Consider the following 23983-nt stretch of genomic DNA (forward strand, 5'->3'; position numbering starts at 1 on the left):
AGCATTTATATATATATATATACAAAATAAAGCAATTTATACTCAGTATTCAATTTATTTTTTAATAAACTGACTCTTTAATAAAATAAATAATTCATTTACACAAAATATTAATTAGTGTCAATATAAAAAAGGTAAATATTAATTATGTCATAATATTTAACACAAAACTATTGTTTGAAAGTAATTTTGTTTTTTATAAGTTTTAAATATATAAGTTAAAAATTATAAAAATGTAAGTACCTAACATTATAATATAGTAATGCTAAAAAACAAATTTTTTTATTTATTTATAAAGAGGTTTTTCAAACAGTAGTGAATTACCACAACAAAAATTTATTTTATATTATTTTAATTAATTAAATTTTTTGGCTGTTTCGAGTATTGCCAAATACCCATCACCAGTATAATCTTTGTATTTAATTATTCGTAAATAATTTTTTGAGACTGCAAGTACTAGGAATCGAACTCGTGCTGTACCAAATTTGTATATATTTATTTAATAATTATAACAATGTATTCCAATGTACTATAAATATATTAAAAACAATGGAATTCTTTAAACCAATGAACATAATCGAAAGAAATGTCTAGATGGATATCTTATATCGGATGAAAAAAAAGACTAACTATGTTATATACTTAAATAGGGGGCACAGTAAATCTCTAGATTACAATGAATAAATCGACTAATTTAATAAAATAATGCAAAAATGACAAGATTGATAGGTTCATGTATATGGACTTTATATTTCATTTAAGAGCAGATATTTCTCACTTCAAATAAGAAGCATATATTATTAAATATTAGCTTATTAAGTAAATAATTTATTTGTAAAATATTTATTAATAAAACGTAAATTTAAACAAAAAATATATATTTGTCACACAATATATTTATTTAACTCAATATTATGTGAAGTATAAAATCGTATATGTATTTCTACCCCAGTTTTATTCTCAATTCAAGACTTACAGTATTTGTCTATAATTTAAAAAAATTAATAAAAAATATAAAAAAAACTTAAAAAAAAAACAAAATTCAAAATAATTAATGCTATAAATTTTTAATTTAAGTATAATTTTATAAACAATTCGATACCCGACAAAGAATAATTATATTATAGTTATAAAATTGAACAAAAACTTATAAAGTTGTATGTTAAATTTATTAATTACGAAATAAATATTTATGGTCTACATTATTAATAGAGAATTAATAATTAAGAATTATCCAGTAATATGGAAATCAAAGAAATAATTTCATCATAAATATAAATTTAAATTTTATATTTTTTTTAAATAAATTTATTCAAATATTAATGCATATGTCAGTCCTACAATTTTTTAAAGAAAAATATATATATTATAGATATGAAAATTTCATTATTTTTTGTTCGTGCCCAATAGACTACTTAAGCGCTGAATGGGTTCGCATTATATTTTTGTTACACAATGTCTTTATAAAGGCTTAGAGTCATATTTAGGGTAGTCAACAATAAAAAAAAATATTAAAATTCCATTTTGTCTTACACCATTGAATTGATCTGCATATTATTTATACTGCATAATCTCTATATATAGTGACGAAATATTAGTCTATACTCTATATGTGTTTTTATTTACAGACAATATTTAACATAGTGTGGTCATAATACTAAAAAATGTTCTAATTCAATTTTCTTCCTAACTGCTAAATTGATCTGCGTGACACTTTTACTATATAACCACCATATGAAAAGGCAAAAAATACAGTTCAACATTTTTATATATTATTTTATTTAGCATCAATATTTTGTATGGTTAGCATCAAAAAAATATAAATAAAATTTTTTTTAAACTTGATACGTCCGATAGATTTTAAGTGGTACAAAATTCAAATTCTTACTACAAAAGATCCAATATAAAATTATGTTCAAACAGTGACAGGTCTGTTTAACCAAATAACGGTTTTATAAATCCTGATAACATTTTAAATTATTTTATTGATTTTAAAAAATTCTTTAAATATATATGGGGTTTCGTAGTATAAAATGTCACTTAAAGTAGGATAGCCAATGTTCTTTTACGCAATATTAATCCACTTAAACTGAATAGTGAAGATTCGTAAGAAGATAATGTTCTGATACCATGCATTCCCATTAATTAACTAGATTACAAACCAATTCAATCTATGTGTTATAGTATATTGATGTTCTAAAAACCCTAAAATTTAGGTAGAAAATTTAAATAAATTATAAATGATTAAATTATGTAAATCATATACATATATATTAATATATACAATAGTATACAGTATATATATATAATATATACTATAATATATACAATAGTTTACACAAAGTACGTGATAAATTATTTATTTTTAAATATTATTTGTTTTAATATACACCCAACTCTTTTTTTACACGGTAGATACGTTCCTTAGAAATCCGTGTAAAAAAAAACCCGTGTAAAAAAAATGCCAAGTGTCAAACAAGACAGTGATTTTGAGACCGTACTAGATTAAAAATTTTTTACAAAAAAATTTTTTTTTTCAACCGTGTAACTTCAAATCCGTGTAAAAAGAAACCGTGTAAAAAAAGAGTTGGGTGTATTACATTATTACATTATTATTTTAGTATATTATTATATTAAATTTAAAATATTACATACGTATATAAATATATATAATATATGAACATATAAATATATAAACACATAAATATATACATACAATATTTTGCACAAAATACATGATAAGCTATTAATTTTTAAAGACAATTAATTTTAATATATTACAATTATATTCAATTTAAAATACTACATATATCATAATTAATAATAATATTTATAAATAAAAATTCATATTAAAAAAGTTCTAAAATTTAATAAGTTCTCTTTTTCATAGTTGAATTTAAAGTTATAAACAAATAATAATGAATAACAAATTTAACAAATTTAATCATATGACTGTGATCATTTAAAGTAATGAGTATTTAAAAAAGCAATTAATATTTAAATTACATTTTCTATCTTTGATCTCAATTAAAAGCTTCACTATATAGTATAATTTTTTACGTCCCTAGGCAAACATACAAGTGCACTACAAATAAACTATTTGGTTTTGTTAAAAGCTTTAAATGGTTTCTTAATCCATACCAAATACACTTTTACAGCATTCATTACTTTTATAAAAGATGTTTCAATTTAAGGAGATCCTATCTACTTTTTGAGATCGCCGTAACCACCAATAGCACTAACTTCATAGACTCAGTGAATATAGTATACGACAGAATATATATATGATCAATTTTATATATGCATATACCTTGTTTGCTTGTCTTGAACCAAAAACGCAGACAGATTTACTTTCACACTATAACACCTACTCTTTAAAAAATATATAAAGTGGATTTTAAAAATATAGAGACTTTCTAGAAAAAAGAAGACTATTATATCCTACTGACAGAAAAATTTTTCAGTATCAGAATACCGTTGTTTGTATGACTGAGTTTTGTTATTGATTTATTATATGCAATTATATTAAAGGCTTGAATATAGAGAGTTGCCTGAACTACTTATTCTAGTAATCAATCAATATTTTTTAACTTTAGTTTTGCGACAAGTTTCGTTCCATCTAATACTTCAACACTGAATTCCTAATAATCAATATACGACTACAGGTATAAATATATTAAATAATATTAGTTTGTAAATTTATACAAGAATTTAAATTTTTCACATAATACAGAATTCGCGTTTATTGTCAGTTTAAATTTATTATTTACAAAGTGGAATAATTAATTTCTTATCTTTCAATTAAAAAATTTTATATGCTTGTGTATAAGAGCATTTTAATTGATGTCTGAATTTTCAAATAAACAAACTGATAAATTTATACTCATATATATTATGCACTTAAATATACAGCAATATAAAACTTGAGGGCAATATACAATATACATATAGCCTATATTAAAAAATTAATTTCACATTTAGATGACTTGCAATATGTTATGGATAGCTTAACTTATTGAAAATCGTCCTCTCAAATTATTTGATAGAATTTTAAGTAGAAATCTGGGATCGTTGAATTACACGAGATGGTATACAAAAATTTTATGTTACGCTTTTTTGTCTTTTATGCTTAATAGAAATAAAAATATATTGAAATTGATATACAGATCGAATATAAAAATTTATATGTAGTATATATGATAAGTCACAATAATCCTCAAAGAATGCAGTGACATGGTGACAAGTTCCCAACCCGTTTTTTTAAATCTTATCTAAATCTAATAATATACTGCTTTTGTATATCTTTATATAAAATTGGAACTGTCTCTTATTCTATTTAAAAAAGCGTTTTTTTTCGTAGAATTTGTCATTTCCAATAAATCACACAATGGAAATAGATGAAAACATATATCATTTATGCAAAACGGTTCATACTTTACGTACAGTATATTTTTCTTAAAAATCAATAATAAATTTTACCTTTATAATTTTTTTTATTTTCATAACAATCAACTATTAAATTTGTTTCACTTCGGTGGTCCTGATTTTATACCATTCAGTTTCATATGGCAAATGGAACTGTCACCTATGGCCTCATATGTTTAACCATTTTACGATATTGATCGTCTTACAACCACTGAAAGTTTGAACAGTGTAAAAATTTAGTACATTGCCTCCACAAATAGTCACTGTATGGTATTATATTTGCTCTGTAGAATGGATAGGTCTACACTCATTTAAAAATCACAAAAGTGTTATACAAACTATAAATTCTGGTCATGAAATCCATATTAATGTAATTTTTTTCCATTTTGTAATTTAAGATATATGGTCTAAATAAGACTAAACAGTTTTTTCTGTACGTCACCAGTACTTTTTTCAAAGAGGATGGGCTTATGCCGACAATTCTCAAACTTTCGACACTTTGAAAACGAACATATATCATGTTTATATCTATTGATATTTTCTGAATACTTCATTGTAACTAACATATTTGCGGTAATTCTTTAGTTAGGAATCCTATTACTTATTCAAAATATTATTCATAAATTTTGTTCATATTAAATGTATTTCAGAAACTGTGACTTTTTTATTCCAGTTTTCAAGACTTCAATAGTTTTTCATTAGTTTTTTTGTGAGAATGAACTATTGCAAAATATATATAATTTCTTCAATTGGGTCAATGTATTTCGATATATTATTGTAATTTTTTCTGTGTATCAGCGCTTTAGAGTTAATGATTAACCAGCAAATATATATTAACTATATATTTAAATATCTATTACCTAATTAATATATTATTATTTGATTGAAAAAAGTTTGGAAAATTTATACTTATTCAAACTTTTTTAAACAATGCTTTTTACAACTTATTGTTATTATGATATTACGATATTATTATGTTAATAATAAGGTTAGAAGTGATTTTGTATATTAATTTAACAAAAGTGTTGTAAATATGCAAAAAAAATACAAATAAATTGGATTAAATTTGTTATTAATTGTTTTGATTACTCAGTTTAGTTTATATTCAATTAGTTAATTTATTAACTTAGAACACGTACAAGTTTAATTCACATTTTCATTTGTTTATTTTCACCTTCTTTAATTTATAAGTACCGCTCATTAATTTTAATTAGTTTAAGTTCACTTGCAAATACATTGATTAATTACAGCTGGTATTATAAGCGAACATAATATGCCTTAAATGAATTTTAAAATATATTTTTAATAAACAATATTATAGTAATATGGATATAATACAGAAATAGTATTAATTGAAAGCGATTATTCAAATGCAACTGCTTAATAAATTTACATTTCAATTAGTAATATTTGAGTTAATAATAATATGGTTAAAGCATTATATATATATATATTACTATAATATATAATATTAGCACTATATATAGTATAAATAATTGCTGTATAAGCTAATAATAACTGTTGTTTTTTTTTTAACTTTTAGAACTCAGTAATTATTTTTCCCTTTTTTAAATAATCTGAATAATAAAACTTAAAATTCTGTATATTTTAATTATTTTATATCTATTATTATTATTATATATATAATAATGTATAAAATTATTGTTTATTAAAAATGTTTTAAAATTAATTTAAGATATATGTATATATATATATATATATATGTATATATATATGGTTCTGTGCTTCGCTAAAATCTTCAACTCTTTCTGGACTCCTCGATTTTCTTTTGTAATAATTTCCTGTTATATTGCTCTAAAGCATATTTTCTTTATTATCTTTATTATATTTTTTAAAAATATAGTAGACAAATTATTTCATATAAATTTTCATCAATTAAAAAAATTTTAAAAATTTCAAACAACTAATGGAATGCAGTGCAAAAAGCAATTGCCCAAGCCTTGTGATTGATGAGCATTTAACTTTAAAACTACTTTAAACATCAAAAAAACCATAGGAAGGTTGGCCGCGGCGGCCACATACTGCGAAACAAGGGCTCGGAAATTTGTCGAGACAACCGTAAGATGGGACGTCCTAAAAACGCATGAAGAATAAAGGGCCCATTAGACAGCAACGTTCGTTGTCAACGCGCGCTTGCCATTACACAAACAATTTTTTAAAAATTTTTTAAACACGCCCCAGATAAAACAACAAATATACTAAAAAATCGCTCTCACATGAGAATTTTTTCTCCTACTGTTCTCCTACTTTGTGAAATGCGAAATTTGTTTGTGTAATAGTAACATTTAAAATTTTAAGAAATGTGTTGACGAAAATCAAAAAATTTTGATATTTCTTCAAACACGCTCGTGTTTTTGCATATACAGTCGGATTTGGTCGGCATGCAAAATTTAATTTATATTGAGAAATAGAAGCGTAAACATCGTTTAAATGCACGCATGATTTGTCGCTAGAATGCGATGCTTTGCAAATATGAATGAATTTTATTTTAAATATTTGTATTTTCTACCTAGGTAAAAATTTTTAATTTCCAAAACATTTTATTAAGAAGAATTAAAATATTAATAACCTTGGGCTAAAAAAAATAACCAAACATTAAATTACAATAAAAATTTTGTTTTAAATATTAATTGCATTGTGCACCTACGGAAAATTTGTTATTAAAAAATACCAAAAAAAAAATTAAATTATATAAAATATAATATATATAAAAATAAATATATAAATTGAAATCATAAAAATAAATATAAATATATAAATTAAAATTATAAATTAAATGTCATCATTTTTCGTAAGGAAATTACGCATAGCAGCCGCTGTCGACACTTCAGCGATTGCTTTAATACTGATGAGTGCACAAATTTTGCATTGTTTGCTGGAGGCGTGTTTAAAAAATTGTTGGTAAATTTAATGTGCAATGGAGAGAGAAGACTTCGTGTGTTTGTCAACGCGCGTTGATGTCTAAAGGCCACTTAACATTGCAAAAAGAAATTCAGAAGTTCGGAAAAATATGTAACGAACTGAAAATTTTGACGAAAAATAGAACTACATTGAAGTGCATTATTCAGGTCCTATGCTCCAATGGAAGATATAGGAATTGATGATGATGATGATACTTTATAACGTAACCATAAAGTAATGGAAAGTAAAAAAGCTATTGTCAATGACGGTATTCAGCTGACACTTAAGAAAGAAAATGATAAAAAAAATTCTCTTCAATATCTACAGAATAAAATTGACGAAGATATGAGAACGCTTAAGTTTTCTCGCTGCGCACAAATAATGTAATGTAGAAAAGGTGTATCTAGAAAATGTAGCTGAACTGACAGAAATCAGACTCCATGCTCGGAATCTCCATAATTTTGGAAATTGGAAAACGTCTCAGTAATGTAGCTATAAGCGCTTCATAAATTCGTTAGAAATTTTGATGTCATTTGTGATGTCCACAACAAATCTACCTAATGACTGTTATTAATTAGTTAGTTGAAGTGGAGGGAGGAATGAATAATTCTCAATAAGCTAAAAAAGCCGTTATGAATTTACAATTCATCGTAATAGTGGGCAGAATAAGGTCGAACTAGATCAGCTAGAAGCATTTATAAAGACGCGAGTCTGGCCTATGCTAATACTAGAGATATCGCTGAGTGTATTAAAGAAGTGGCCCCAAAGCACCTAATCGTAACGACAGTTTTTACACAGTTCCATTTTACGGAAAATGGCTCTTAACACCCATATTACTAATGCTCGATTTGTGAATAATATTTTAAAATATTTTTTTATAAGCTCATTTTAAAGTTTACTAAATCAATAAACTAGATCACATTTTTCCAGTGATTTTTCAATATAAGTTATAATTTTTTTACATTTTGTTAACAAGTTTTACCTCATTCAGACCTCCTCAATACCTAGCATCTTTACTAGACACCACAATTTTTTAAATTATTACAGTATCATTCCATATGAATATAGAATGCTACTATTTTGTTTATACAAATTTATTTAAATTTTAGTAATTTTTGCCTAATAAAGAAACATATTTAATTTATACATAAAATTAATCTTTTTCATTTTTTTGCAAAGTTCCTTTGTTTATTCAACAATTGCTGTAATAAAAAAAGGCCCAGATTAGATACAGATAATACACATCTTAACTTTTAATATAGTAAAATAAAATAATTTTTTGATGTTTTGAAAATGTATTTATCTCTGACTTTCCAAATAGCCCCCGTAAACTTATAAATGAAATATAATTGTTAATTGTTTGTGCTTAAAATTTTTTATTGTTTAAACTTTCCATTCCATTTCAGGAATGAATCTCTTAATGATTATGACGCTAATAATGAAAATTATGATTATAGATATATTGACAACAATAATAAGAAACCTAAAAATTAAAGAATAAAGTAATGACATGTAAAAATAATAAGCGCCTATAAAACTAATTTTTATAATTTTTTACTAATGTTAATGATATTTGTTTTAAATAAATTTAAATAATATGTTAATACCATAAAGATTTCAAATTAATTGATTATCTAAATATATCTTTAAAGCCATATGTATCTTTTCTACCGTTTATTACTCTTTTGCTTTAAAATATGAAGAAATCCGACAAGAGAATCTTTAACGAAGATTAATATACCTAAAAATAAAGATATTCATTTCTAAAATTCGTGGTTTGTTTTAATTAAATAATTTATGATTTTAATCTCATAAGTTAATCTCATAAAACATGATGTGCTTATAAAAAAATATACAAGTGCTATATTATATAGTATTTTTTGACTACGCATAATCGTCAGTAGACGCAAAAATTAATCTCATTGAAAACAAATTATCTCAGAAAAAAAAGACATTGTACTGTATGTTACGATCTATAAATGAAGTTATAAAATGGGAACGTATTTTCAAATATAATTTGAAATGTATTCTAAAATGAAAGTAGTAATTAATCAATATTATTCATAAAAATGTACATTTTCTCCTTCAAAATATTTTTGTCTATTGCAACAATGAATCTATATCCAAAGTAGAATAATATTACTTAGTATTAGACTTAGATTTCCAAGTCTATACTCTTGAAAAGAGAGAATTTTTCGATTCTCTATACACCATTATAATAACAAAATATAGCAATATATATATATATATATACTGAATTTTTCAATCTTCAAAATAGTTCTTTAAAGTTAATTGTATGGTTCTTCGATATCTTTGGCTTAGCTTTTAGTATCTCAATCATTTCAAAATGCTTTCCCGAAATAATGGCTAATAATTGAAAAAAAAATATAGCTATATTAGCTTCGTTGACATAATGGACCCGACGGTCCCAGTGTCACATACCATTAGTGGAATGGCTTTTGCGTAGAAAAGACAAGAACATGTTACCGATTGCCTAATGCAATCGTCGCATAATAATATAATAGTGATATAGTGGAAAACTTAATTAAGTTTTGCAAAGTACTCCATATAATAACCAATTTAGCCTGTGTTGTGTACCTACAGGTTATTTAAACTTAAAATTATTTTTATTATAATATTTAAACATATGATAATTATAACACAGTCACTATAAACAAATATATATTTTCCATACCGTTCTTTTTACCAAAATTATTTTTAAAAAATTTTTCATCGACCGACTTATGCTTTTAGGAAATAAATATATTTTATGAAGTCATAGAAGTAAAGAAATTCAAAGATCTTACCCAATAATGTAAACCCCTGTTAATCGTCAACGAAACTTAAATATGACATGGAATCACCACTACACTGAACAGATCAAAGAACAATCAAAATGCTAGATAACGACGGCAAAAATCGTGCAGCCAACCAAGAAAATTATAGCTACTCTTTTTTAGGAACGCAAAGACTGTTAAATAAAACAGACTCCCTATAGGGAAATACTATTGAAAAAATTTAATTTTTTCCCTCAAAACAATGTAGTGGCTCATAATCCATCAGTACTTATTAGAGCACTAAGAGTAATTAACCATTCATTTTATTTGCCACATATGGCTCATATTGTTAAAAGCTTAAAGGGGAAACTGTTCGGTAGATGATAACTTTTCGGGAAATGAAGGGATAATAAACACGAAAAAGATAAATATTGTGGACACAACAATTTACTGTCTAGAAGAATGAAATACCTTGGGGCATTACCGAAAAATAAATAACAGAAAAATTTAGAAATGTTTTTTTCTATGTTATATACAAAACTTTTCCAGCATTTTCCATATGTTGTTGTCAGATTATTTTAAATTTTTATTATATGTATACATATAAAATTAGATCCTCGGAACTTATGAAAAGAGTCCGCGCGAACACTGCAAGACTTTTTACAGTTCTTTCTGGTATAGGAACCCACGCATATAAGCTGCGCATTCCTCATAATTCTCACTGCAGAAGTTGTGGAAAAAAACCAGCAGTATTACATTTTCACTGTGAATACCCAGATTTAGCGTTAAGAACAGGTCTTTAGGAAGATACTTCTTTGAGAGTTTATTACACTGTTAATCGGTGAAGATGAGAGATCTATTAAATTATCTAAACTCGATGGGATAAATTTAGTCTCTATTCTTCTATATTAGGGGTTCTTGCGAGAAATGTGGTGGCAAAACCGCAAAAAATCGCTAATTGCCGCAAAAAATCGCTAATTGAGGTGCATGGAAGTTATCTAATGACCTGCCACTGCAACCAATTAGCCATCCATATGTATATTATGTGACTACATACTTTATTTTATTCTTAAATACTTTTTACAAATACAATAAAAAATTATATGCGATATACATAAATATTACGCACAATATCTCAACAAAACTATTTTTTATCTTCTTAATAAAAATTGAATATATTATTATTAAGCTATTAAATTGTTTTTTTTTTTTACTTTATTATTTATAATAAAAGTTTCCATTAAAGATAAGCATTTCAAACTAATTTTTATTACTAACTTTATTATTATTATTATTACTTTCAATATACAAAGTTGTATATTAACAACTTACTATCTTTTTAGAATTCAATTAGACAAAATCAACAAGTCTCAAGTTTGGCAAATACGAATCGCTAACACCATAAACCATGCCGCACAGCAATTCTAGTATACCAACAACGCCTACGATAGCAGCAACGCCTACAGAAATATCTTGGAGAAGTTCCAGAAAGAAATCAAGTACATTGCCTGATAGAAATGATTTCCTCAATACAAATGAAAGGTATTTATATTATATTTTAGGAATACTCGTAATGTATGATGTTGTATATAGGTAATAGTAATCGTACGTAATAGATAAAATTTATATTGAAATGGAAAAATTTAAGCGCATTTTTATCACTTTTGTCGTATTTATTTTGTTGTCAAACAAAGCAGTATTGCCGTACTTATACATATGTCACCTGTATATAATGTTGCTCATACGCAATGAAGTGCTCTATTATAAAATTTCTTCAACAGCAAAGAGAAAGAGGCAACTATTTATCAAAAATTTTGTAATATATAACATAACAATTATTTAAAATATATTTTTCATCGCTTGTAACTATACTGATTAGATTGGATTTTAAATTGTACGAACTTTACATTTAAAAAAATTTTTTTTAATTTTAACTGAATTTTTCTGGTTGCATTTTCTGGTATACATTTATTCTAGTTTACTTTCAGTTGAAATTTAGAGTATAATAATAAAGCCACGTTTCATCCATGATTACATAGAAAATATAGAAAATCTTCTTAATGTTCTTATATCTTAATCTTTTATTTGTCGATAGCTATCTTATAGACAAATATTCATATAACATATATCCCGAATTTTTTAGAGGGTTTTTCGAATAGCAAAGAAAGAAATAAAGGACAAACACAAAAATTTATTTTAATTTTTATTGAAATTTGGCTAACCATATAACGCTGTTTCGAGTATTGCCAAGTACTCTTCATCAGTGGTCTTAGGAAATAATCGAATTTTATTTAATTAGTTTATAGTCCGTATATAATTTGTTTGAACTGCAAGTGCCAGACTTATTCAAATGGTATCATTACTATTTCAGCTATCTGCTATAGTTTTAATTTAAAAATACTTATGTTCTAGATTAACAGTTTCATTTGCTTGAGTAGAATGTTTTACGCAATCAGATTCTATACAACAATTAGTAAATTTAGAATACCAATTAATAGCAAATAATTTTCCACGGTCAGAGTTCCTATAAAACTCATGAAACCATTCTTTTATTTTAAGAGTATACCCAATATCCTACAATAGCTGGCTGCAGTAGCAGATGAATGTCAAAAATGAACTTAAATAAATGGATTACTTAAGTACGCTCAAGCTACAGTCGCTAACTACAATATTTCATGCAATTAAACTTGACCGGGGGTCGTCAAATGCAGCAGCGAGTTAATGTGGTTTAATCGTGCATTGGGCAATACATTTCCTGATCAAAAACTATGTTTAAGTCAATTTCTAAAATCCTAGTTAATCTTTACCAAATTTATAGATACCACTATATTAATTTCTAAGATAGGCCATCTGTATGTGATATCAAGAGTGTTTTGGGTATAAATTGATTTAATACAATGAATTATTTGCTAGTACAAGTGGATGAAAATTGTTTTTATAGTCGTTTTCAATGATTTCTTTCGAATAAGAAAGATGGCTCTTATTGATTTATAACAATTTTTTTACTAATAACGAAGCCTGCTAAAATGTTAGTGTGCCTCTTATGAATACTTATCAAATACATTATTATTACGAATTGTTCCATTTATTTGCTATATATAACATGTGTTCATATAATTATGTTATACTTAATTTAACAAATATTTAACTTAACAAATATTTATTGTTTAAAGTTATAATAAAAAAAGTAAATAATTTAGTTTAGAATCAAATTAATTTAATTTTTTTTTTATATTTTAGTGTACTTGGAACAAATTCAAACAAATCAACAAAAGAGAAAAAATTTTCATATTTTCAGTTAGTAAGTATTATTAAATTATTTGTATATATTAATATATTAATATATAGCTAGCTATGTTTTATTTACTATTCATTTTTTACGTTTATTACCATTAACCTAGTCGCTTAGAAAAATTAGAAAAAATATAAAATTAATAATATTAAAAAATAGAAAATAGAAAATTTTGTTCCTAACTAATCTAAATTTCTCATTCCCAAAAAATCAACTTTTTTGCCCAAATGACATCCCATAAACATATTAAATTATATGGTAACATAAAACTGCCCACATGTTAAGCCATATATAGCATGTCTTTTCTGCACCTATGGCATAGATGCAGATAATTTTTGAAAAAAACAAAAAAACAATAAAACTTATATATCAGGAGAATACATTTACTATATATACCAAAATATAGAATGCAGGTTCTCAAATTAAAATAAAGTAATTGAGTTCTTCATAATCTATCAAATTCTACGAATTTATCGAGAACTATCGAACCAATTTAGTATAGATTTTTTATTCAATTTTTATTCGACTATTTGAGACTTCTAAGTATGTTACTTTACCATCAAATTATTGAAACTATTTGACAATAATCTAATTTATAACAGCAAAAGTTGTCAAAGAGTCATTTTTTAGCAAAAGTAAGTGTTGATTGTTGAAGCTCTTTAAACTTTCATTAATTGTGGTGATAAATATTATTGTTAGCGGATGTGGCACCGCGACCGTCTGATCTATTGTGCCCCTTCTAGGTTTAGAGTAAGTCTCTAAGCCCTGTTACGTCAATAAAAAGTAGTGTAGAACCTACTTTACAGAATTTAATGCCTCTTCCGTAAGAATATGCATTCCCAGGAGCCCATACCGTATGTGCATTAGCGCAGAGCATTCTAACAGCAGATGTATTTTCAACTCTGATTTCCTTCACAGAATCTGCAGTTTGCATCCGTAAGTATACCCAGTCTTGTAAAGTGCTATTTTAGTTTACAGTGCCCTGTTATGATTCCTGTGATGATTGTAGGTTTTTCTTTTGATAGGTTCATACTATATTAATTTTGATTCATTAAATATCAATTAATTTGATGTGTAAAATTAAATTTGATGTATTTCAAAAACAAATTTAACTAAAAGTATTTGTAAGATTTTTTGTTTGGTTTTCATATATGAATCCTATTGTCTTATATACATTTTTTTCAATCGGTCTACTGCATTCAGCAAAATATTTCTTTTAAAACAAACGAGAAGATCGTCAACTGTTTTTCGTTTGTAATCTCGTTTGGGTAGACGGTAGCCACAATTAATTATTAATTTTGTTTCTTGATAACGTTCTATAACTATTTACATTAATTATTTGTTGCATCGTTTAGATATATACGCCTATTAATACTAATAAGTTATTTCAAATTTGAGCTATCTCTATTAAAAAAAAATAAAAATAATTAAAAAAGGTGGTAACCTGTTTTAAAGGCCATCGAAAATAATACATGATGTATTGAATATTCTCTGGATGATTCCAAAACAACAAATTTCTAAACTTGTGTTTATTTCCCTAACAATCCTCAAGTCCACTTCTGGACTCTCATGAAGATATGCTGATTTAAGGTCCGTCATCAACTAAAAGACAAATAAATAATATGATTTCTTAGCCCAGTTAAATCCTAGTGTGGAATAGTGATAAGCCCCCCAGCCATTATAGAGTAAAAGTGCGTAATAGCACTACCTCAAGAACAAGAAGAAGAAGAAGAAGAAGATTTCCCATTTAACTGGTAATTACACAACTTTTCAGAACTAAGATTAAATTCATAATCTTATTAAAATTACATCTACATATTTTTTAAAATAAAATAAATTTTTTTCCATAAAATAAATAGGGCAACTTTTGGGTTCATAGTCAATATTTAACTTAAAATTTTATTTCCAAACAAATCTAAAAAATATGACTTTTAAAACTAGATGTTTTTGCACCTCTGTTTTACTAAAATATTAATGCTAATAAAATTAGCATCAGTAACGCTAATATTTTTCCCCAATTCCTTAAAATAAAATTTGATTCTAAAGCAGTTGAGGCAGGAAGTGCATTACTCAGATCTGTGTCATCAAATAGTCCATCCCGCTCCTAAAAGTAAATATTAAAATATTTATCTACCTATTTTATTTAATTTACTTACACCTAAACCATGAATACCAAATGGTATTATGGGTGTTACATCATGCAGCTGATGATTACGACCAACTTGTCTACCGTTTGCCCCACCTTTACGACGATGGACACGTCTTCCTTTTTTACCTGAAATAAATATGGAATTTTATTTTAAAAATCTTCTCATGTATGGTATATATTGTGTATTTAAGTTATATAATTTACCACCACGCGGCATGTTCCTAAAGAATTGTATTTTTTATGGACTAATTTGAAGTCTAGAATGACTTCCAACTTATTTAGTAGCTTTTTGAATTCAATAAAAAACCCAGAATTTTGCTGACAAACGACATCTAAAAAATTTTTAAATATACTGAAATTTATATATTTTTGAATTTATAAGAAATTTTTATGTGCTCAATTTTTTATATAAATGCTAACTAGATTTTTTTTCTTAAATATACCCTCGAAGAAACGGTACTCAACTTAAGTGACCCTAACAATCAGGTGGAATATTTCAGCTTTGCTAGATACCTACCTCTACTTTAATCTGTGATAGCAAGAATGGTTAGTACTTACCTGTTAAGTTTTCTATCTCCGTCGGGCTCTTGCGAGATCGTTGATATCCATCCGCATTACATGAAGGGATAGTAAACTTTGTACAGTTTATTGATAATCGGTGGCAATTGTTAGAAATTTTTATGACGATTCCTTTTCATTCTGTCATAAAAACTAACTTTGGTACTATTATATAGAAGCGCAATTTATGTATTAGTTATACCTATCGAAGAAGAATCGAATATCCTAATTGACTACTAAGCATATATGGTAGTATTCATATGTTTTTATGATTTTTGAATGTGTCTCCATACTGACACGGTCATTAATTTTTCTGGCGATACCATTTGGTTTTTTGTTATTAGCTGATGTTGGTCCCCATATATACTTCGTAACACTAGTCCAATTATATCAATTGAATTATTTTCTTAAAGGTGACATTTTATGCTGCATTTTTTCATGAATGCAGTTTTGTTAATCTTTACTCATGTAAATAGTTATATTGATATGAAAATGACTGAAGTATCTAACGAAATTTACTGAGTTTTTTATTACTATAATAAAATTAAAGCTACTGCTAATTCATCTCGAAAAATATCTGGTATTTACAGTGTGAAAGCTGTGATTAAACACCAAGTGGTTTACTCAACACCCTACCTAAATTTTCGATATTAAAGACATACTCGTACCTTACTCTTGTCGGTTAGTCAATAAAAACCAAATAAATGTTGCAACTAGTGAAGCAAAACCGATACGTAAGCTATCAGAAGAGAAGAAAGCACTTAGACCTACAACATGGTCATTAGGAATCATTTTAGAAGAGCAAGCTGCGCAAAAACCCGCGATATTAAGTTCCACACAAATTAACGCAAAAAAATTTATGGAGCGAATTGCTACTAAATCGCAAGCATTACGGACAATAAAAAATGGATTAAATATGAGATTATTCGACACAAGTGATCATTGTCTAAAGCCGTTGACCCTGCACAAACCTGACTTCAAACCTGAATTGACACTGATATGCTGAAGGTTTGGTGGAATTGGAAGAGAGTTGTCAATTACAAGCTTATTCAGTCAAGTGTAACGATTAATTCTATTCACAATGCGACCACTTTATAAAAGAAAAAAAAAAGCGACCAAAACTGTCCAATAAAAAAGGGGTCTGCTTCATCACGATAATGTAAGGCCACTCACGTCTTTGATGGCTCGAAACTAGTTAACGGAATTTGGTTGAGAAGTTTTGATGCAACCAACGTACAGTCTACACCATCGGGCTACCCTTAGTTTCAGCTTTACTTCAAATTGTCGACCGAAGCATCACTTGGCCAAGTTTTAGCCCTTAAGCCTTAATAAAACTTCTTCACCGATGGAATTATGAAACCATCTTTACCATTGGCAAGAGATCATATATAATAAATGCCAATATGTACTTGATTATAATTAATTTTCAATAAAGAAAATCTTTGTTCACACTTGTATCGTAAAATCCCGAATACTTTTTATATTACCCAATATAATAAATTCATTCCTCGAAAGGTTCGAAGTAAACTATTCAATTACTTTGAAAAGATGAGCAATCATGGTAGTAGCCAATACTGTAAAAGGAACCAACTATTTAGACGAATTTTTTCGAGCAGTGATTTCTTTTTACATCAAGTGTTTCGGTTGAATATTTTAATAAACCTAGACCGGAACTATTGTTATTTCAAAGCGTTATTTTTTCACTTCTAGGATCTAATATACATCTGCTATATTTTACACACTTTTTGATATACTTTTTGGTTTACTTAATTAGCATATTATATTATAACATAACGATTATTTTAGCAAGTATTTCAATAATTAAGTACTATTTTTATCAATAAAAACAAAATCATTCATTTGCTTAAGGGCAGATGTACGAATGTAGTTCATTGAGTAATGAGTGTAGTATTTATAATAATATCTCCATCTGTGTGGGTACGTTTTTAGATTTAATTAATGATAAATACTCCATATTAATTTATGATTGTTTAAATTAGCTTAATGTAACAATGTTTTGTAGTAATACTAAATAATATTTAAATTTTTTTTCATTAACATTAACGTTCATGGAAATATTATATTAATGCAATATTTAATTATTATTCTAGTTTAAGTATTCCACGTCTTTTGAACGTCTGTTAGTAGTACTCGGCATAATATTAGCATCACTCGCTTCAATAGGCATACCTTACTCCATAGTAATATATGGAGAATTCACATCATTACTAATAGATCGTTCAGTTGGAATTGGCACATCCTCCACAACATTTATTCTACAACTCTTTGGAGGCGGACAAAAATTGTAAGTTATCGTATGACTATCTACTCTATACAGTATTTAATATATAACAGTATAGTATTTATAATATATAATCAATATGGTATGAAATATTCACAAGATATATAAAATTATCTGCTACTATTTTTAGAACAAATGCTACCAGAGAAGAAAACTTACAGGCCATCAGAGATGATGCTTTAGCTTTTGGTATTGGAAGTTTAGTAGGTGCTTTTGCGGAATGGTTGCTTATAGCTATTGCAGTGGATCTATTAAATCGTGTTGCTCTGAAACAGGTTAATAATTGTAATTGAAATCATATATAATATTAGTTAAAAATGCTATTTTATTTTCATCTATAGATCGGTAGAATAAGAAAACTATTTTTAGAAGCAATACTACGTCAAGATATGTCTTGGTATGACACAAGTTCTGGAAATAATTTTGCAAGTAAAATGACAGAGTAAGTTAAAATTGTATATAATAACATATGTGTAACTTTAACTAAAACCAATTATTTCACCATTAGAGATCTTGATAAAATGAAAGAAGGCATGGGCGAGAAGATCGGTATTTTTACTTTCCTAATTATGACTTTTATTACGGGAATTATCGCCTCCTTCTTCTATGGTTGGAAATTGACTTTAGTTGTCATTACTTGCTGTCCATTCATTATTATTTCTACAGCTATGGTAGCTAAAATACAGAGTTCTCTCACTCAAAAGGAATTAAAAGCATATTCTGCAGCTGGAGCTGTGGCTGAGGAAGTATTTTCTGGCATTCGCACTGTACTCGCCTTTAGTGGTGAACGTAAAGAAACTGAACGATTTAATAAGCTACTTTCACCTGCCGAGAATACAGGGCGGAAAAAGGGTCTTTACTCTGGAATAGGTGCAGGAACTATGTGGTTTATTATTTATTGCTGTTACGCAATTGCGATGTGGTATGGTGTGAAACTGATACTTGCTGAACGAGATGCAGAAGTTAGATACTACACTCCGGCTGTTTTAGTTATTGTGCTTTTTGGTATAATAATGGGCGCACAAAATTTAGGTTTCGCTTCACCACATGTAGAGGCATTCGGTACTGCTAAAGGTGCTGCACAAAGCGTTTTCTCAATTATAGAACGCAAATCGGCAATAGATTCACTAGACGACAAAGGCTTAACACCTACAAATATTGTTGGAAATATTTCTTTTGAACAACTTCATTTTCGTTATCCAGCACGTGAAGATGTAGAAATACTAAAAGGTTTTACATTAAATATTAAAGCTGGTCAAACTGTAGCTTTAGTTGGTGCATCAGGTTGTGGTAAGTCCACAACACTGCAATTAATGCAACGTTTCTATGATCCTCTGAATGGAATGGTTAGATTAGATGGTAAAAATATAAAAGATCTAAATGTTGCGTGGCTTCGTTCTCAAATTGGTGTGGTTGGACAAGAGCCTGTCTTATTTGCTACTACGATTGAAGAGAATATTCGTTATGGTAACCCATCAGCAAGTGTCGAAGATATACAGAAAGCTGCACGTATGGCAAATTGTCATGACTTTATAAGTAAGTTACCAAAGGGTTATGATACAATGGTAGGAGAGAGAGGTGCTCAAATGTCTGGTGGACAAAAACAACGTATTGCTATTGCACGTGCTCTTGTACGAAATCCTAGAATCTTACTTCTAGATGAAGCCACTTCTGCTCTAGATCCCACAGCTGAAAAACGAGTGCAAGATGCATTAGAAACTGCTAGTAAGGGACGAACTACATTAGTAGTATCACATCGTTTATCTACAGTAACTAATGCCGATCTGATTGTATTTGTTAAGGATGGCGCAGTTGTAGAACAGGGAACACATGAAGAACTAATGGAGAAAAAGGGATATTACTTTCAACTTGTAAATATAACTAAACGGAAAGAGGAATTAGAAGCTGACACAAGTGGTACAAATTTGATACATTCAAGTTCTGCAAAACAATTAGTCACTGGGGAAGATTCTGATACTGATGATAGTTTGGATGAAGAGTTGGCACAAGATGTTACATCTAAAGAAAGAAGTAAGTTTATTAAATATTATGACGAAATAATGACTGTGTGGTTAGCCAAAATTTCAATTAATTGCAAAAATAATAATAAAAGTTTTTCTTGTTGCAATTTCACTACTGTTCGATAAAAACCTCTTATTAAAAACAATAGTTTAAAAAAAAATATAGCTTCATTAGTCAAAACGAATGTTGGAAAACAATTTAATAATAAAATAATTAATAATTTCGAGATATCAAAAGTATCAATACACTACAACTCAACTAACAGCACTCAATTATTTGCCACAATTATATCTCTAGAAACAAGTTCTTTGTACTTTTATTCCAGTTTATATTTTTACTTGACTTATTGGTATAAAAAATTGTTAAGCAAATCATTTCCAATAAAAAATTAGTGTGTTTTTTCAAAAATTCATTTCAAATTGAATTAATGTCATCTCGCTCCTAATATATATATATAATAACGATGAATCCCCTAGTAAAGTAACAACTTAAGAAGGGATTTTTGTGATTCCTTCTAAAAATTATATAATCTAAATCTTTAGAACGGAATTTCTCTGACGAAGAATATTCATAGCCAATTTCCCTATTCATTTACTTACTTATGTTAAGCCTTTTCCGAGTTAGTGCATCTGACCACTTTTACTCTATGATGGCTGGGGGGTTTCTGCAGAGTCCCACCCATCTCACTGACTAATTTGAGTATTCCTGATAATCTTCGTGATTATTTAATGATTGATCTAATGATTGATTGCGTACTGCCCCATGCGGTTAGTGCTTACTCTGAGATTAGATAGTGCCTGTCGGTTTTCGCATATAAAAATAGAAACAAATTTTTAATTACGAATTAAGAAATCCTTTGTTAACAAAAACGAATAAGATCTGTAGAGTTTATTTAAGAGTTTTTTCAATGTTTTCTTTTAGAGAAATCAAATCGAAAGAAGAAGCAGAAAGAAAAATATAAAGTGTCCTTTAAACAACTTATGAAACTGAATGCTCCCGAATGGCGCTTCATACTAGCTGGATGCATTGCAGCAATGTTACACGGAGCAACTTTTCCAATTTGGGCTGTACTTTTCGGTGACTTCTTTGGGGTAAGCTTAACAAGTTTCAGAAATACCCTTCAAGTCTCTAATTATAAATAAATATTTAATTTATACAGGTTATGTCCGACGAAGATGCGGATTATGTACAATCCCAAGCTAATCTATTCTCATATCTCTTCATTGTGATTGGTGTGATTGCTGGTTTGGGTACATTAACTCAAAGTTATATGTTCAATACGGCTGGAGTAAAGATGACAACTCGATTACGTCAAACGGCCTTCAAGACAATTATAAGTCAAGAAGTAGCGTACTTTGATGATGAAAAGAATTCTGTAGGTGCATTGTGTGCTCGATTAGCTGGTGATTGCTCAAATGTGCAAGGAGTAAGTACAATCTCAATTCATTGTATAACATAATTTTATGTAATAAATTATTTAAAATTATTTAGGCTACTGGAGCAAGAGTTGGAATGATTGTACAGGCACTATCAACGCTCATTGTTGGAATTATTGTAGCTTTTATTTTCTCATGGAACTTAACATTGGTTACATTGGTTACCGTACCCTTCGTTTGCTTATCAATCTTTTTCGAGGCACGCTTTATGGAATCAAGTGCACTTGCTGAAAAACTCGCCATCGAAGATGCTTCACAAGTGGCAGTGGAAGCTATTTCGAATATACGTACTGTAGCAAGCTTAGGACTGGAAAAAAATGTACTGAGTCGTTACAATGAACAAATCGATCATGTTGATATTGCTTGCCGTAAGAAGGTAAGGTTTCGAGGAACGGTTTTCGGCATGGGTCAAGCATCACCATTCTTAGCATATGGAGTATCATTATATTATGGCGGATTACTAGTTGCAAATGAAGGCTTACAATACGAAAACATAATAAAGTATGTATATGTTCCATATTTAAAGGTACAACATATATAATTAATTTTAATTACATAACAGAGTGTCAGAAGCTTTAATATTCGGTTCATGGATGTTGGGACAAGCCTTAGCTTATGCACCAAATGTGAGTGCAGCTATACTATCTGCTGGAAGACTGTTGAAATTATTTAACAGAGCTCCGGCAATACAAAGTGTGCAAGATGATCCTTACAATACAGTTGAAGTAAGGTTTCCATATAAAGCATTTAAAAAAAATTTATTAATTTTTAAATACTAATTACATAGAAAACAGATGGTGACATTACGTATGAACAAGTCGACTTTCAATATCCAACAAGAAAAGGCATACAAATCTTACAAAATCTCAACCTAGATATTAAACGTGGAACCACAGTAGCATTGGTAGGACCTTCTGGATCTGGTAAATCGACTTGCGTACAACTTTTACTTCGTTATTATGATCCAAATAGTGGTTCAATCAATATAAGTGGTATACCAACTACAGAATTTTCAATGGATACTTTGCGTTCAAGCTTAGGTCTAGTATCACAAGAACCTGTATTATTCGATCGAACAATTGCAGAAAATATTGCTTATGGAAATAACTTCCGTGATGATATTCCTATGGCTGAGATAATGGAAGCTGCTAAGAAAGCAAATATTCATAACTTTATTGTTTCCTTACCTCAAGGTTATAGTACTTCCTTAGGTAACAAAGGCACACAATTATCTGGTGGTCAAAAGCAACGTATAGCTATTGCAAGAGCTATGGTAAGAAATCCAAAAATACTTATTTTGGATGAAGCCACATCTGCTTTAGATTTGGAGAGTGAAAAAGTGGTTCAGGAAGCTTTGGATGCTGCACGCAGTGGTAGAACTTGTATTACTATAGCCCATCGTCTAACAACAGTACGAGATGCAAACTTAATATATGTTTTAAAGAAAGGTCTTGTAGTAGAAAAGGGAACACATGATGAATTAATGGCAAGAAATGGCATTTATGCTGAACTTTATATGATGCAACAAGTCTCATAGTTTAATTATATAAAATAATAATTTTATATTCTCACAAATTATTTACATTGTTTTAATATTTACCTTTGAAATTTTCATATAGGATTTGAACCTTTTAAGGAATTATATCTGAAATGACTATAATGACAAGTGCTATAATATGTTAGATTAAAAAGATTAATCAAATTTTCCTATCATGTTTAATATAATATCAGATAGGTAAATCAATGAAAGTTTGAGATCAGATTATAAAGTTACATCCTTTTTATTTTTTTTTTTGATTTTATTTATTTTACTAAAAAATTGTTAATTACCAGAGGTCTAAGGTATTTCAAACCCACTATGAATTATCCTCTACTTTTGTTTAGTAGTAGTTTGTTTTTTCGTATTGATTCTTTTACCTTTTCTTGTTTTGAATTGCAGTTGTATCACGATTGTTTTTTTCAACGATAAGCCCCTATAAGCCCTCTATGCACGTTAGGTTTAATACAGACTTTTATCTAAAATAATATTGAGATATTTTTTAAATTATTTATTTCTAACAAAATATTCATTTAATACACCCAATAAGGAGTTCGCAGATC

General features: G+C 27.8%; 1 protein-coding gene across 1 annotated transcript; it reads left to right on the top strand.

The window, feature by feature from the left end:
• The first annotated feature begins 215 nt into the window (after nucleotides 1-215).
• LOC119679618 (multidrug resistance protein homolog 49) lies at nucleotides 216-23461 on the top strand. The gene is made up of 12 exons (XM_038092075.1): nucleotides 216-235; nucleotides 11479-11666; nucleotides 13365-13425; nucleotides 18235-18428; nucleotides 18556-18700; nucleotides 18767-18867; nucleotides 18934-20456; nucleotides 21369-21538; nucleotides 21607-21873; nucleotides 21939-22384; nucleotides 22446-22608; nucleotides 22671-23461. The coding sequence occupies exons 2-12, from the start codon at nucleotides 11533-11535 to the stop codon at nucleotides 23418-23420; spliced, it is 3954 nt and encodes a 1317-aa protein (XP_037948003.1). The 5' UTR covers nucleotides 216-235; nucleotides 11479-11532; the 3' UTR covers nucleotides 23421-23461.
• Nucleotides 23462-23983: the final 522 nt, after the last annotated feature.

The sequence above is a fragment of the Teleopsis dalmanni genome, chromosome 2 (genome assembly GCF_002237135.1).
Source record: "Teleopsis dalmanni isolate 2A chromosome 2, ASM223713v2, whole genome shotgun sequence".
NCBI classification, from domain to species: Eukaryota; Metazoa; Arthropoda; class Insecta; order Diptera; family Diopsidae; genus Teleopsis; species Teleopsis dalmanni.

Coding starts and splice junctions, on each gene's coding strand:
- LOC119679618 (XM_038092075.1), top strand. CDS start 11,533: ATGCCGCACAGCAATTCTAGTATACCAACAACGCCTACGATAGCAGCA. Junction 21,874..21,938: donor ATTGCTCAAATGTGCAAGGA/GTAAGTACAATC, acceptor AAAATTATTTAG/GCTACTGGAGCAAGAGTTGG. Junction 22,609..22,670: donor ATCCTTACAATACAGTTGAA/GTAAGGTTTCCA, acceptor CTAATTACATAG/AAAACAGATGGTGACATTAC.